Source organism: Echinops telfairi, unplaced genomic scaffold (genome assembly GCF_000313985.2).
Source record: "Echinops telfairi isolate 266 unplaced genomic scaffold, ASM31398v2 ScPeMD7_7458;HRSCAF=8496, whole genome shotgun sequence".
Classification (NCBI taxonomy): Eukaryota; Metazoa; Chordata; class Mammalia; order Afrosoricida; family Tenrecidae; genus Echinops; species Echinops telfairi.
This window is the reverse complement of record NW_022111358.1, coordinates 45,685,020-45,700,456: the sequence shown is the minus strand read 5'-3', so window position 1 is coordinate 45,700,456 and position 15,437 is coordinate 45,685,020. Positions and strand designations below refer to the sequence as shown.

General features: G+C 56.9%; 1 protein-coding gene across 2 annotated transcripts; it reads right to left on the bottom strand.

Moving 5' to 3' along the window:
* Window positions 1–102: 102 nt before the first annotated feature.
* On the bottom strand, window positions 103–14,141 carry NUP85 (nucleoporin 85). 2 transcript variants are annotated; one of them, XM_004709148.2, is made up of 19 exons: window positions 14,041–14,141; window positions 10,775–10,868; window positions 9,226–9,388; window positions 8,131–8,201; window positions 6,784–6,827; window positions 5,983–6,052; window positions 5,170–5,291; window positions 4,709–4,843; window positions 4,515–4,637; window positions 4,166–4,297; window positions 3,911–4,017; window positions 2,872–2,955; window positions 2,685–2,750; window positions 2,403–2,554; window positions 1,952–2,069; window positions 1,766–1,866; window positions 925–1,076; window positions 692–793; window positions 103–270 (listed from the first exon to the last, which is right to left on the bottom strand). In XM_004709148.2, exons 1-19 carry the CDS (start codon window positions 14,071–14,073, stop codon window positions 169–171), a joined length of 1,971 nt encoding a protein of 656 aa, XP_004709205.1. In that variant the 5' UTR covers window positions 14,074–14,141; the 3' UTR covers window positions 103–168. The 2 variants fall into 2 exon arrangements, with proteins under 2 accessions (XP_004709205.1, XP_045155290.1); XM_045299355.1 differs by lacking the exon at window positions 14,041–14,141 and having other exon boundaries at window positions 9,226–9,390; window positions 10,776–10,846.
* Between the last annotated feature and the right edge of the window lie 1,296 nt (window positions 14,142–15,437).

The window sequence follows — 15,437 nt, the reverse complement described above, 5'->3', positions numbered from 1 at the left end:
CGACTCTGGGAGCAGCTTCTCATAAGGTGAGACAGTAACTCACATCTCTGCTTCAGAGAGGGTACAGCCAGGTACTCTGGCTGGATAAGAACTTACTTTGTATTTACAAAAGGGAATATTTATTCTATTGGAAATGTATATACACTGCTAGAGCAGTTCTTGCCGGCCTCAGGAACCTTCCAAGGAGCCTTCTTTGATAATTGCCCGGGCGAGGTTTCGGGCAAGAGCCAGTCTCAGCATCTCCACTTTAGTGGTCTCTACGTCATCAGCCTAGAAGCAAAGAGAACGTGAGTCCAGCAGGGAGGACCTACGACCTGAGCTAGGATCTCTGCCCACAGGGAGGGGCATCTCAGCATGTAGGGCACCCTGGGTGGCACAGCAGTCTCGCACTGGGCTGCGAGCCACGAGGCACCAGCTGCTGAGGGAAGGATGGGATCTCCACTCCTGGGAATGTCTTGGAAACGCAGCTCTGCCCTGTCCTATTGGGTGGCCAGGAGTTGGCAGAGTCTGCAGAGAACCAGTATAAACCAGCTCTTAGGTTCTCTGATAGAGGTATGGGCAGGAAGGGGGGGCCAGAACACGAGCACCCCACTTTCTCAGCCTAGCGTGTCAGTTACGGATTAAGACACCCAAGAAGCCAGTGAATTTGGGAAGGGCTTGGCTTGGTTTAGGAGGGAAAGGAGCCCACTACCTGGGGTCCCAGGCCATCGGGCTCGGAGCAGGTGGGTCTGCCTTCGGTCAGGTCCTCCAGACACCTCATCAGCTCATAGGTCTGCTCTGCCGAGAAGATCACCTGGGGACGGACGGACAGAGGCTGTGATTCGGACTGCCTGTACAGTCACAGGCAGGGGCGGGGGGTGGGGGCGGGTGCAGGCATGGTTGAACCGCTTGTGGGAGTCGGGCAGCCACACGGAGCCACCATACCTGCTTCTGTTCCAAAAGGGGCAGGGCATCTGTCAGGAGGGTCATCCAGAAAGACCGGGGGGCGATCTGGGAGGTCATCAGGGACAGGAGGAGGGAGGCCCCAGCCACAAAGCGCTTCTCCCCGTAGAGCCGGTGGAACTCTCGGTACTTCCCTAGAGGGAAGAGAGCATCTTGCTGCCTCATGACTCGAGTGGCCCCTCGGTGACAGCTGCCTTGGCCTGGCCCTAAGCAATTAGACACCCCAGACTTCCCCTGGAAGAGCTTGCGGGTGGTGGGGGGGGTGGTCTGGAGTCGTCTGCACATCCGAGAACAGACCAGGATTCCACACGCTCTGAAGAGCCCCATTTGTCTGGGAAATGAGAGCCGCCAGTCAGCTGAGTTACAGGTGACAGGGCTCCATCCCATGGAGAGGGTAACGGCACAGCAGCTCCCCTCTGAGCAGTGGGTGAAAGCCAGCACACCATCTACCAAACTGCTGGCCTGATGCTGTCACCATGTCAGAGCCTCGGCTCTGAGGACATGCCATCTGTGGTCTAAGCGGGGAAAGGCTGGGCGTGGGAGTGGGTTAGCGGAGCCCAGTGTGACAAGCGTAATGTGCATGAGTGGGCTCCCATGAAGGGTCCGTGGAGAAGGAGGTGTCTTCTACCTACTCAGTCTGAATAAAGTACTTGGCCCCCCCCAGTCAATACACAAGTCTGGAGAAAGCATGTTGGGGTGTCTTCCTGGCAGGCAGGGTCCTCAGTTTGACACAGGTGTCTCAGAAGGCCACCCTGGAGGAGCGGGCAGGTGTCCCTCAGCTCGTCCTCACTGTGCCCAGCGGCAGGGCACAGTGCAGACTTACCCAGGAAGGTGAGTCGGTCGCTGAGCATCATGGCCGGCCCCAGGTTGTCGATGAGATCCAGGTCAGAGAAGCAGCCCCGCTCACAGTAGTCCCTGAGGAACCTACGGGGCACAGGGGTGGTGGCAGGGCACCTCTCCTTTCCCCACCAGCCAGTCCCGCCCCCCACGGCCCACACTGTGAGCGCACCTGTCAGACACCAGTGTGGCGAAGGCGGCGTCTTTGGCTCGGATGCTCCAGGAGAGGGCGGAGCCCAGGCGGTTGTTGCGGACGGCATTCATAGCCAAGATCTTGCAGATGCTGCGCACTGGCCAGGGGAGAGGGGCGCCTGGTCAGCCAGCAGCCGGCAGCCCCACAGGACTGGCGCCAAGACCCAGTTTTCTCCCTTGGGTCTTTAAGACCTGACACTTTCAGAGAATGGGGAACACGCAGAGGCCTCTGGGAAGTGCAGCACCTGAGCTTGGTGTCACCCAACAGAGAGCTTACAGGCAGCACACTTGTCTCAGTTTGTACACTTCCTGATCTCCGCAGTGCTAACCTGCCCCCACCAGCGCTGATCTTGGAGAGGAGTGGCTGGGTGCCTTCTCAGCATCCTGCCTGCTTAGTGACAGTCCCAGCCACCCCCGCTCCGCCTGCTCACCTTGCTCAGTCATCCCCCGCTGCTCACAGACCCGCAGCACCTTGAGGGCCTTCTGCTCCGTGTTGAGCGGGACACGTTCGATGTGCAGCTCCAAGGAGACTCGGCCCGACTCGGGGCAGTGGTCAAAGTAATCTACCCCCAGCTGCCAGAGGCTGCAAAAGTGGAGCCCACGCCTGAGGGGCTGCAGGCCAGGCACCCCACCCCTCTGCAGCCTCCAGGGCTCTTGGACAGGCAGGCGGTGCTTCAGTGGCACCCAGGGCCTGCCCCTCCCACCCCACCCACCTGTGATGCGCGAACAGCCCCGAGGCGTATTCCAGCAGGATGAACTCTCTCATGTTGGACCCGAAACTGGAAAGAGAGGAGCAGGAGTGAAGTCCAGCCAACCCCTGCCAGGGACCCTCCCTCAGCCCAGCCCTCTCCCCGCTCTTGGGGACCCAGGCTCGGGGGCAGGAGGGGGCCCACAACTCACTAGAGGCTGTGGGACTGGAGCAGTTGGCAGTGGTCCAGCAGGTCAGTCAGATGGGCCACAAACCACCAGTTGCTCAGGGCGATGCTGTGGGTCAGACACAGGCAAGGAAGTGGGCGGGGCGCCACTCACTTGAGGTGGCAGGTGGCTGAGAGGACCAGGACCCACTCCCCTCCCAGGACAGCTGCTGCCTCTGATGGCCCACCAATGGGACTCGCAGCTCCTACACTACTAAACGAGCCCAAGGGCGCCGTGTCTGCACAGAAAGGTTGCGGACACAGAACCAGACTCCACCTCCGGCAGTCCCGAGAGAAGGCTGCATGGCAGTAGCCCTGGAGGCAGGAAACCAATTTCCACAGGCCGACCAAGCCTCAGCCAGAACCTGGTCTGCACTCAGCCACTGTCCTGAGCTGACCCCTGGGAGAGCAAGCGTATGTGAACTCCCGAGCGGCCTCTGCTGGCAGTGGAGGAATCCCCTGAAACAGACCATCTACTATGAGGCTAGAGCCTGAAGGAGACAAGTGTCGTCCCTGGGGCGGGCCCTGCTGCGCCCACTGCCCCGTGCCTTGCCTCTGGTGGGCCCTCCAGTGACTGCACTACACCTCACACTCACGCCTACCACACCACCCCCTACGGCCAGGGGTATCAGGAAAGCCCGGCCAACGAAATGCCAGAAGCCAGCCCACGGCCTGCCTGCCAGCACGGGCCACCCAGGCCTGTCTACTCATCAGAACCCTGGCCACCCTTCCGTCCCTGCAGGTCAGCACCGCTGCTGTGCGGACAATCAGACCCCTGAGAAACCTTCCTGGGGCGCCCCCTCCACCTTCGTGGAGCAGGTGCACCAGAACACATGATTCGGAACTGCTGCGAATCAGACCCACTTGCTGGTCTAGATTTCAGGTACATCAATAGTGGTGACTGTGGCACCCCCCCGCCCCCGATGTAGGCAGGTCTCCCCTCATCTGCAGAGGTGCCATGTTTGCCTCCCTCTGGCCAGGCAGAGGCGCTGGTCTGCAGGGAGGCTAGGACACCAGAGTCCTACCTGCACTCCTTGATCACTTGGTGGATGTCAAACTCAAAGGCCGCCATCAAGATGTTGTCTAGGGGTTCTGGGCTGCTCTCCCCTCCCAGGAACAGGTCCAGGCTAGACTATGGAAAGGTGACCACCTGCTCAGTCCCCAGGATGAAAGGGAAGGTCCGATTCCAGTGGGCAGGTGGGTGCTGGGAGGGAACTCTGAAGAAGGATCCCAGGAAAGCCCCTCCCTGCGGTGACCCCGGTGGCATGGCTCGGGCTCACCTGGGCATAGATGTGCAGCTCAGTGGGCTTCACGGTGGGGTGGGAGTACAGGAGCTGTGTCACCATCAGGTGGTACCAGGTCCCCAGCAGCTCCTTCTGCTCCAGTATCACGGCCTCGTTCCCCAGCAGGATCTGAGGGAGGTGGGCTCAGTGCCACCCTGCCTCAGTGCTCCCACCTCCCTCCCCTAAGGCTGCTGCTTCCTCCAGCAGATCAAGCTCTGACCTTTGCAGCAGGGCCGATGGGGAGACATGTCCAGGAGTGTCAGCCCCAGCCTGGCCATGCCAACAGACCTGACAGCACACTCCTGAGATACAAAGACGTGACAGAACATACTCCTGAGACACAGACCTGACAGAGCAGACTCAGGTGCGGGCTGGGGGCGAAGGTGCCGTCCTGCAGGTATCGCTCACACTCCTCGTGCCAGTGCTGCCACTTCAGCTCCAGCTCTGTCAGTGTCTGCGTGTTCCCGGGCTGCAGGGACAGGCCATGGTGTCAGGGCCCCAGGGAAGCCCCGGGCCCAGGGCGCCCGCCCTCCCACTTACGCTGAGGATGGGCATCGTCTTCATCAGGTCCCCCAGCACGCGACACATGGCTGCTGAGCCGGGGTTGGCGTCAGCCTCCTTGGAGAGCATCTGCCGGGCCTCGTCCAGCCGGCCCTGAAGCACCAGGACGGTCACCTGGGGACACGCAGACCACGTCACGCGGGAGTGTGAGCTCGTCCCGCAAGCCTGCCGGGTCTCCTGTGCCCCAGACACAACTCCTCTCCCACCGCTGCCTGTCCCCTCGGGCCACCTCGTGCAGCTCACAGCCAGTCCCACCCCGGTGTGGAGCGGCCCGCCTAGTAGCCTCCTGAGCATTACCCACTGGAGTGGTGACGCAGCCCCACGCTCTCCTACGCCGCAGGGAAGAGGGAGGCCTAGTGTATGCTCCTAGCCACAGGCCAGGGCGCCAACAGTGCCAACGGCCCAAGGGGAGGGGAAGGCGGCCAGGCACGGGCTCCTACCAGATTCCAAAACTTGTCATGTTTGCTTGGGTTCTCATTGCCCAGGACGTCTGCTGACAAATTGTCCACCTCGCACATGTGCAGCTGGACCCAGTCAAGGAGGTGCAGGAGGAGCGGGCCGGCTGGAAGGAGTGGCAAGTCACCCACCTCCCCCTCTGCTGCCGGTCCCCTCCCACAGCATGGGCAGAGCCGCCAGGTGGGCGCAGTAGGAGGGTGTGTATCCCTGGCGAGTAGCCCGCACAGAGCCCTCGCTGACAGACCCAGAGTCTGTGCTGTCTCCCTTCTTTAGCAGGAGGGAGAAAACGTTCTGGCTGCAGAGAAGGGCGCCCGCGTCCAGGGAGGGCACAGCCTCCACCGCCCAGAGACGCAAACAGGTCCACGGCCCCCAGAGAGCATCCTGGAGTCAGCACGGCCTAAGCACACAGCTCAGGCCGAGAAGACAATCCAAGCAGATGGTGTGTGCAGGGGGCCCACCCCCATCACTAGCAAGAGGGCTCTCCAAGCCACTCTGCCCCTCCTGGCATCCCCAGAGCCTTCTGAACCCTGACCCTCTGCGATCAAGCCTGCCCAGCCCTTCACACAGCTTGACGGTGTTTTCTTGGAGGGTCTAACGGTTTCATCTGGCAGAAGGGCCCTCTGTCTAAGATCCTATTTGCAGGACTGGACCAAACGCAAGGCCTTCTGGGTGTTTAGTACTATCTCTCAGTGTTATGTGCACAAGTAGCCCAGAAAGTCATGTCCCAGCCCACTGGCGAGACGAGAGGAATGAGCCGAGGGTGGCTTTGGATGCAGTGACGGAGGCGGCGTGCTCACCCGGGGCAACTTCAATGAAGAGAATCTCACAGAGGTTCCAGATGAGCTCCACGGCTGACAGGATGGAGACCTGTGGGAGAGAGGGAGGCAGGGAGCCACCCAGGGCGCCAAGGCAGGCTCTGCTCCTGTGCTGCTGCTCCCCCGGGCAGCCTGCGGGCCACAGCGGGCCGCCCAATGGCAGCCTAGGGTTTCTGATGGTAATGGTGGCGGCGTTGGCTTACAGTGCACTCGAGAAATATAGCTAGCTCAGCCTCGGGGTGCGGTGGCCTTATGATCTAGAAAGAGGCTCTGAATAAAACGAGGATTTTTAGGGGACATATTCGGCACATCAGGAACACGTGGGTACAGTGAAAGCAGGTGGTTGGGAGGTACAGGAAAGGACCAGGCCTGAAGCCTGCCCTTCCCTCTCGACAATTCCTCGGGGGGTGGGGGGGGGGTACTTTGCTGACTTCAGGGGCAATGTGCTTGTCCCTATTCGTTGCCGAGTTTGGTAAACAGTAACACCCTCCACCCCTGCCAAAAAAAAAAAGAGAGAAGCCCTGAAATCATCCGCCAGCTCCAATAAAGTTGAAGAAGGTGCAGAGCAGCCAGCTGGGACTGCCTACAGTCTGGGAGCCGACGCGGTGGATCCTGCAGCTCCCCTCTCCCCCCGGGGGACAAGGCCCCACCACGCACGGAGGGGGCATCAGGAAACTGCAGGTGACCCACTACCCCCCCCCCCCAACTGGCCCTGGCCAGAGGAAACCTGTGGCCATTAGCGGTGACTGCAAAGCCACCGCGTAAGCAGCGGCCCCCACTCACCTGGCTGCTCAACTGGCTGCTACTGGCTGGGTCTTTCGCAGCAGCTAGTGAAACAAAAATGTCTCTGTGAGTCCGGGCACGTTAGTCGTTCGTCTTGCTCCTACACCATGCTCGCACCAGGCTGGCGCCTGGCTCCCTGCAACGACCCCCGCTGTCCCTGAGGCGCCTTTCTCGGGTTGTGGTGACCGTCTGACATCCTTTGTTGCAGCCCATAGGTTCCTGATCTGACTGGGCCAATGTCCCATTTCAGAAGAACTCAGGGTAACCAACAACCTCTAGCCCATAATCCGCGGCAAAGTGGAGGGAACTGCTTTTGCCCCCAGGGGGCAGTATCACAACTTTGGAAAGCATGGTTCCCAAACTGAAGTCCTCAAGTGACAACACCTTCAACTGCCGCCCAGCACCCTGGAAGCTGCCCGTGCAGCACACCAGCATGTCACACAAGACCGCACTGGATGGCCAGGATGACGCCGTGCTCTGGTTCTGCGGCCCTCCAAGGATTCGCCTTGCCTGATGCCACAAGCAATCTCATGGAAGCAGCAGCCAAGACACCGAGGGACACCTTGCGTTAGGTAAACCTGCCCCACAAGGCCTCTGTCAACGTTGAAGGGCAGGGATGTCACTTGGAGGACTAAGGTAGAAAGCAGTCCCTGAGAAAGGACATCAAGCGTGGTGACGTCGAAGGGCAGCGAAAGGAGAGGAAACCCTTGCTGAGGTGGCTGGTGCCCACAGCGGCTGCTACCGTGGACCCCAGCGGAACCTCTGTGAGGCCGGCCAGTGTCCTTCTGCTGTGCAGAAGGTCGCCGTGAGTCGGCACCAACTGGCTGGCACCTAGCAACAACCAAGCTGTGACGACTGAGACACTCAAATCTGAGGCTGGGAATGCCACTGTCAACGATCCTGTACGTGGCCCTTTGGTCTCCTGTCCTTCAGCCAATCAATCCAATGTGTACCAACTTGATCAACCTGCTCAGGATGCTGACCAAACGACGAAGACTTGCGTTAACAAGGATGAAATCACGGAGGGGGGGCACTTGACACGCTCCACTGCTCACCAAAGGTGGCCGGGGTGAGCCCGTTGGACGGCCAGGACACTAAAACCCCCAGAGCACCGCTTCCCTTGGACCAACACGGGGTCACCAGGGGCTGGAACCGACTCACTGGCAGCGCTGTTTTGGTATTGGGTCTTTTTGAAGGAGAAAGTTAAAAGCTTGGGTTCGGCCTGTCAATCAGTCACCTTAGGATATTGAAGGTGACACTTCCAACACTCTCACTCCCGATACAGAGGTCCTGGATCAACGAGGACAAGTCATGACCCTCCTTCATCAATCACCCCCTCGCCCTTACTTGCCGCCTGGTGCATCTCCTCCATGCACGCTCTGATGACCGACCGGTAGTTCTTGCTCACTCGAACCAACCTGCAGAAAATTGAGACGGTGCCCAAGATGAGCCTGGAGCTTCCTGTGGTGCCAGACAGACAGGAGCCTGCCCAAGCCTGGAGGGCCAGGGCTGGGACAACACGCTCAGGGGGGTAAATAGAAGTGGGTTCAGTGTTGGGCTGCAAACCACAAAGTGAGTCGTTCGAACCCTCCAACCGCCCCACAGGAGAAGCATGAGGCTGTCCACTCCTGGAAAGACGTACAGCCTCAGAAGCGTTCAGTAGCAGTTCCCCTCTGCCAGGGGTCCCTGCGAGTCAGAATCGACGTGATGACAGTGGGGTTAACTGACCCAAATAGAGAATGGCTGAATCAAGAAATGGAGCGCACACAGCTCTTCCCTGCAGCAGAACTCCAGTTAACAAAGGCAAAGGAAAGAGACCACCCCCAGGCAAACGCCATCCTGGTGAGCACTGCAGGTGGGGTCCCGGGGCAGACGCTGAAGTTCGTGGGTGAAAGTCTGAAGAGAGATGGGATCTGCAAAGATTGACAGTCCCTACCTTTCCCGAGAGCTATAGGGACTACAAAGGGAGAGGCGGTGACAGGCCTGTAGAGAAGCCCAGCAGACACCACCGGGTCCAGGAAAACCATTGACCAAACACCACCACCCCCAACGCTGGGCTCTACTGCACTGAGGAGGGCACCCCGAGGTCGCTGGTGTCGTGCCAAAGGCAGGTTGAACGGAGCTCTTCCAAGACAAGAGAACTGTCTGGGTTTGGTGGGGGGGTGATGGTTAATTTCCGAATCTGGTGCTCAGGCGGCCTCACGTGTCTCTGTGCGAGGGCAAGTGAAGCGGAGCTAGACACACAGGAAGCTTGCCAGGCCGGCAAGTCACTCCCCAGCCTCCAGAGACACTGTGACTCCGAGGCACTTCTGCTGCCCCTACGGCCCCCCAGACCCGCACCAGGGCTCCCCCTTATCCGGGCAGCCTGTCCATCCTGCCGAAAGGTGAAGAGGCCTTTGACTGGACTTTTCGCAACGTCGCCCCCCATCAGCAGTGCCTTACTGGGCTTTGCGGGGTCTGCCACTCAGTTCTTCTTCCAGCCTCTGCAGGCCCACAAAGATGCCGTGCGACTCGTTGAAGAGCTTCCTCAGGATCGGGGAGTGCACGTCCATGTCCTTCCGGAGGATGTAGATATAGGGGCAGGTGGGCTCTGCCTCTGGTTTTGCTGTAATGAAAAGGGGTAAATGTTTTCACAGCCATGGCCACCATGCCCTCAAGCAGCAGCCCACGCCGCACACGTGAAACGAGTATCTAATTTACCAACGCTCTGGCCCAAACTGGAGCAAGCGGTCAACAAGACTGGCAGTTGATTGCATGAATAAGAACTGAAAATGGGAGGAATTACCATTCACCAATTACCAACATGGGGATTTTCAACACAACTATCGATCTCCTGGACTCCGCTCACTAGCAAACTTTACGACAGCTTTCTGCCTCCACCCAGGGAAATAAAACTGGAAGGGACCAGCTCAGGTAAACCTTGGGAAGCCAAACCTCCAGCCATGGTTGAACAGAGCCTCCGAGTCAGGTCAGAATTCCTTCTGTTACTTGGCAAAGGTGCCGTCACGCGGCCCTAGAAGCCTCCAACTGGAGGAAATAGCCGCTGGAGAAGACGGAATGGTTGACCTTGAACATGACTTTGAAAAACAAATAAGACTGGGGTTCCAACACTCTAGGACAGCTGATAAGCCCCTCCCATGAACTGAGAAGGTGCCACCCAGACATGTAGACAGAAGTATCTCTCCTGAAAAACGGACTCTTTAGCAGATGCCCCCGCTCAGCCAAGTATGTGACCTCCATCCCCGCCCGTCCCTGAAGGACTTGGCACCCGAAGGGGCAATTCCTCTAAAATGAAGCGTCTCCCGCCCTTCAAGATGACATCAACAAGTATGAGCTGCTAAGACGGTATGACTTTCGCTCACTCCATCTGCTCCTTAGAAAGGGAAAGAAAATCTTCCGCGGGTTTTCAGGAAAAGTTCCTGTCAAGAGGTTTGCAAGAAATCACTTCACCATCTCCTGACCCCTCCCTCTTCTAATGAAGAGACAAGGGACTCACAGCATTTTCGTGTGTGTGTGTGTGTGTGTGTGTGTGTGTGTGTGTCTGTCTCTCTCTCTCTGTGTCGGGTTGGGGGAGCCAGTGCGGTTGGGTGGGGGGGGTGTCCAAAATGATGCTGCCTTGTGGGGAGTTCCTGTTGCAGGTGCCAAAGTACCAGTCACGGATTCTGGACCCTTTATACAAACCGAGGGCTGCCATGAACGAGGGAGGCATTCTAGACAAGAGGAAGGGGCGGGGCGGGACATGACACCCTAGTGTTTTCAAACATGGAGAAAGCCCACTTTTACTACCAGGAAGACAATCACCATTTTCCCTCTAAGCTTTTCTCTACCAGAGCCTCATAAATCAATACAAATGGAAAACAGGGAAGTTTTCCAAAAGGGACTTCCTATGTTTCATGCCTTTGCTCCTGGGGTCTGGGAGACGACAGGAAAAGGAACAAAAGCAGCCCCCTGGGCCCTGAGGGAGAGTCTGGAGACAAAAAGGACAAGTTACCTTTTTTGTTGAAGGAGGTTTCACACGTCAGCATCTCCCCTGGGCCCCAGTCAAAACACAGTTGCTTCTTCGTGGAGTTCACCTCTGGGATCAACTAGTAAGACAGAGGCAGGGAAGCTGTTACTCCTCCGGACCAGCCCCATGGCTCTCACAGCAGCCCTGCAGGAACTGCCCACAGGTGCACAAAGCTGTCCATCTGGACAGAACCCTACGGCCCCAGCTTTCTCCAGCACAGTGCTTCAAACCACCAACCTTGTGGTGAGCAGCCAAGCCTTTTAGCCACTGCAGGGACAAGGCTCCTTTGCTTACCGAGAGCCTTGCTTTATCAGGTAATTTGCAAGTATAATCTCCGAAGGCAGGGCCACGAAGGCAGTTAATCAGCCCAGTCTGATGGACCTCAACCCCAAGGAAACCCTCTGCCACTGCGTGGAAACTGCTAGCCCTCTGCGGGGGGGTATAACGGGCCCACAGGGCACCCTGGGCTGGCTACAAAACTTTACAGGAGCAGAAAAATCCATCGTCGTCCTGCACAGCCGCTGCTGGGTTTGAACCACTGGCTTGTGGACAGCAGCCCAGTGCTGAATCCACTGTGCCACCCAGGCTCCTTGAACAGTTCCCTGAACAATGCTGATGAGAAAGACAGCTGTACCTGCGACTACTGAGACACGGTGATCAGTCCTTCAGAAAAAGGGAAGGAACAAAGAGCCACAGCCTGTTTGTTGTGCCCTAAACAAACAAAACACACACCCAAAGCCACCCAATCCCACGGCTTTGGTGTCACCTCTCCCCATTGTCCTCTTGGACTCCGTGCAATGTCTGCGGTCTGTTTCCAGCATCCAGCTCCCTGTCCACACCTGCCACACTGCTGTCCAAGAGGCACCTCACGCTTCAAGAGCCCATAAACTGTTAGAAGACCCAAAAGTACCGAACAGGCATTCCAGAACAAGACAAGCCAGAAGGTGGTCAGCCTACGAAATGGCTTGGGCACAAAAGCCATGAGTGAAGTCTCAATGTGTCTAGGCTTCCCTGAGGAGCCTTGGTGGAGGAGTGGTTAGTAGCTAGGCTGCTAACCTCAAGGTCAGCAGTTCGAAACCACTACCATGCCGAGGGAGGAACATGGGGCTTTACTCCCCTAAAGGGTTCGTCGGGGTGGTTCTACCCTGTCCTAGGGTTGGCAGTGGCTTGACCGCAGTGAGCGAGCCTTCCACGGGTCCTCACAGCACAGCATAAGCACACCGGTTTTCTGGGGAGGCTGACGTTACCATGTCTTAAGGGTCCTTGATCTAAAACCCAAAGGGATAAGAAGATGAATGACACAAATGTCCTCCTGGGAATATCCCCGAATCAGCTCATCACTAACTCCCCTTCATCACACGCCCTGATCTGAGGAAGCAGTTGCTTTAACAGCAGACGTGATCAGGATCATTCATCAACCTCTTGGTGAGGTTGATTAGAGCCAACCTAAAGAAAGGTTACCTCTCACCTGAGGCTCAGCTGCGAGACTATGGCGCTCTACCAAGACCGTGCCAGCCAGTGAGAATCTGCCCACCAGGCTCACCCATTTCACCTGGGCTCAACATCAATACAGAGCTGGGTTATCAAAGGTCATTCTCCACCAAACCAAACTAACAGCTGCCAAATCAAGTCTGACTCACGCATACTGCAGGATTTTCAATGGCTGAATTCTCAGAAGGAGGCCCCGGGCCTTTCCTTCAAAGATTCCCTGATGAACTGCCAACCTTTTGGTTAACAGCCAGGCAGGAGAACTGTTTGCACCACTGCAGAGCCAATCATCCACAGTGGGGGGTGGGAGATGGGGGCAGGGTGAATAGAGATCAACTCTGAGACCCTTCATCCCCTTTATAAACACATGACTCAGTCACAGAAGAAAGGTGAGATGACAAAAAAATGGAAACAGTTGCTCAAGGGAGGCAGATAGTCTTGCATAAGCCTTCTGCAAACACTGACGGAGAACTTGATGGACACCCTGCAGAAAAAGCTTCAGAGAAAGTAACAACTCACTTTGGACATGTCCCATTTCTAGCTTCTGGGCTTTGAAGTGATCCCCCTTTCCCACGTTTTGCCTTTGTCGATGACTGCTTTGTTATTCAGTAGTTTGGGCTGGGTACTGTTAGCATGTTAACTTTTCAAACAAAAACAGAGTAGATTAACTGATTCATAAGCCTAGAGGTGCAGGGGGTCAGGGTCGGGCTGCTCTGCACAACAGAAGTGGTTTGGAAAACAAGTGGCAACTTGTTTCCTTAAAGAAAAAGGCCTCAGACACTACTGGGCAGTTCTACTCTAGCCTACAGGGTGGCGGTCAGCCAGAATCTACTTGGTGGCAGTGGGTTTAGCTTCCAGGTTTAGTGGTACCAAGGTAGGGCGCTGGGTGACGGGTGACACCAATGACTCACGGCCACCCAGCAGCTCCGTGGAAGAAAGGCCTGGCGATCTAGAAGATTACTACTCCGTTATACTATGTAACACCTGGGGTTGTCTTGCGTAAGAACGGAAGACTGTAGCAGCAAGAGGGCTTGATTTTGTGATTTTTTGTTTTCAGAGGTTTCCAAGAGCTAAAAGGTGCAGAACTCTAAGCCTCGAGAAGGGAAGGCCTTCCCTGATGAAAGGTGATGGGACTTGGATTATAAAAAATGAGGGACTAGACAGAGAGAAAAGGAAAAGGGTAAAAGGGGAGGCAGGGAGTCGGAAAGCAGTGGAAACACAATAGCCAAAGATGGTCTAGTATCTAACCCAAGGATCGCTTCATAAGCATCACTGACCATTCACACTTGACACAGCCCCTTGAGGGTGCAGCCTGGATTGAATGCAAGCACAGAAGTACAAGTGTCCACAGGGAATAAATGCGTTTAATAAACCTCAAGCCCGCACTGCATGACCAGCAGAGGCCAATCCCAGGGTGCTTCGGTTGGAAGAAAACAGGTCAGCCCTGCTCGGTCCGAGCCCGCTCTAGCGCCCAAGAGGAAAAGGCTAGCCACGTGAAATGGCAGAGGAGACCAGGATGGGCGCGGGAGGGAACGGGATCTCCGGTTTCCGAGGGAACTAAAGAGCAGAAGCCCAGCGGCCGCTGGAGCCGAACTCGGGCACCTGGTTCACATCGCGATCTCTCCTCGACCGTGGCTAGTGAGCACCAAAGAAGGGGGTCTGGCGCCTCGAGAGCCGCAAAGAGGGGGACAAGCCTGCAGCGACGGCGCAGACACAGTCCTCAGGCCGTGAGGACGAGGCAAGCCTGTTCGGGGCGTCCTTACAGTGACCGCCGGCTCCCCATCGAGGTCCTCCATCGCACCGCGCCTCCGGTTCCGGGAGCTAGAAGAGCCGCCAAAGCTTCCCGGGCCTCTCGGCTGGGCTCCGGCGGAGAGACAGGACCCTGCCTGGGCGTCTCCGGCGGCGCCTGTCGGACTCAGCGCCATGACGCTGCAGGGGCCTCTCCTTCCAGCCCCGGAACCCCTCTCCGAGTATCACCTGTTTCCTGAGCCCCACGATATTGCAAAGAAAAAGCGCCAGGTGCAGCCCCTCCGCGCAGGGATTCTCCCACCGGGTCAGGCGCCGCCGCGGGCAGCCCCGCGCCGGAGAGGAGAAGGCCCCCGGCGCGGACGCCGCCGACGTGGGCGGGGCCCCGGCGCGTGCGCTCGGCCTGGGTCGGCGGCCCGGCCCCCACCCGGCGCCCCCCGGGTGTGCCCAAGGCGGGCTCTCCTCGCCCCCGGTGTCCGCAGCTTCATGCCCTCCTCCGGCCACGTCCAGCGTAAGCCGGCCCCTCCCCTCATCCCGCCGGCCCCTCCCGCCCGGGACTCCCTCGCGGTACAGCTGAAACGGCCGTGAAATTGAGCCCAGTGGCGGCGCTTCATTAGACCCAGGAGGAGCCTAGCAACGGAGCGCACGCCAGGGACCATCAGCTCGGGCATCCGTGCTCCAGTCTCTCCAAGGTGTGACTTTTTTTTAATCGCCCTGCACTGCACCAAGTAAGAGCAGAATGCCCATTTTAAATTTCGTTTCTAAGCAGCTTTTTGAACGAACTGACACAGGGATTTTTTTTTATTAAATACTTTTATTGGGGGTTCTTACAGCTCTTATCACAAGCCATACCGTCATCCATTGTGTCAAGCCCATTTGTACATGTTGCCATCGTTTTGGGTTTTTTTGCCATCATTTTCAAAGCATTTTCTTTCTACTTGAGCCCTTGACCTCAGCTCCGCATTTTCTCCCCCTTCCCTCCCTCCTGAACCCTTGATAAACTATAAATTATTATTTTCATATCTTACCTCATCTTTTTTTTAAGTGTCTGAAAATATTAGAGTTTTTATTTAGTTAGGAAATTGATCTTAAAAGAAGAAAAAACTATGAATAAGTGCTTCTTTTCCTGAAATCCTGAACCATTTCTATAAATGAGTGCCAATAAGGTTTCCTAGGATGGTTAGGAAAAGTGTTGATTTCACCCAATTGCCTATCACAAGTCAACCAGTTGCACAAAATCCTACAACAATTCACCTTTCTACTCTTGCTGCATTTTCCAGTTGTGTCACGTCTGAACTCATCTGAGTTTCTGACACCGATGGTGTAGCTATAAAAATCAGAAATTAGGAGTTCCTGTCCCTTGTCTCGTGGCTTATATCTTCCAAAAGCAAAGTAAGCATTCACTCAGTAGCAA

Bases quoted from the DNA above. Each gene is read 5' to 3' on its own strand.
- NUP85 (XM_004709148.2), bottom strand. From the start codon at position 14,073: ATGGAGGACCTCGATGGGGAGCCGGCGGTCACT. The intron at 5,292-5,982 runs GTGAGCACGCCG...CACTCCTTCCAG, and splicing joins CTTCATTGAAGTTGCCCCGG to CCGGCCCGCTCCTCCTGCAC. The intron at 4,018-4,165 runs GTGAGCCCGAGC...ACCTTTCCATAG, and splicing joins AGCTGCACATCTATGCCCAG to TCTAGCCTGGACCTGTTCCT.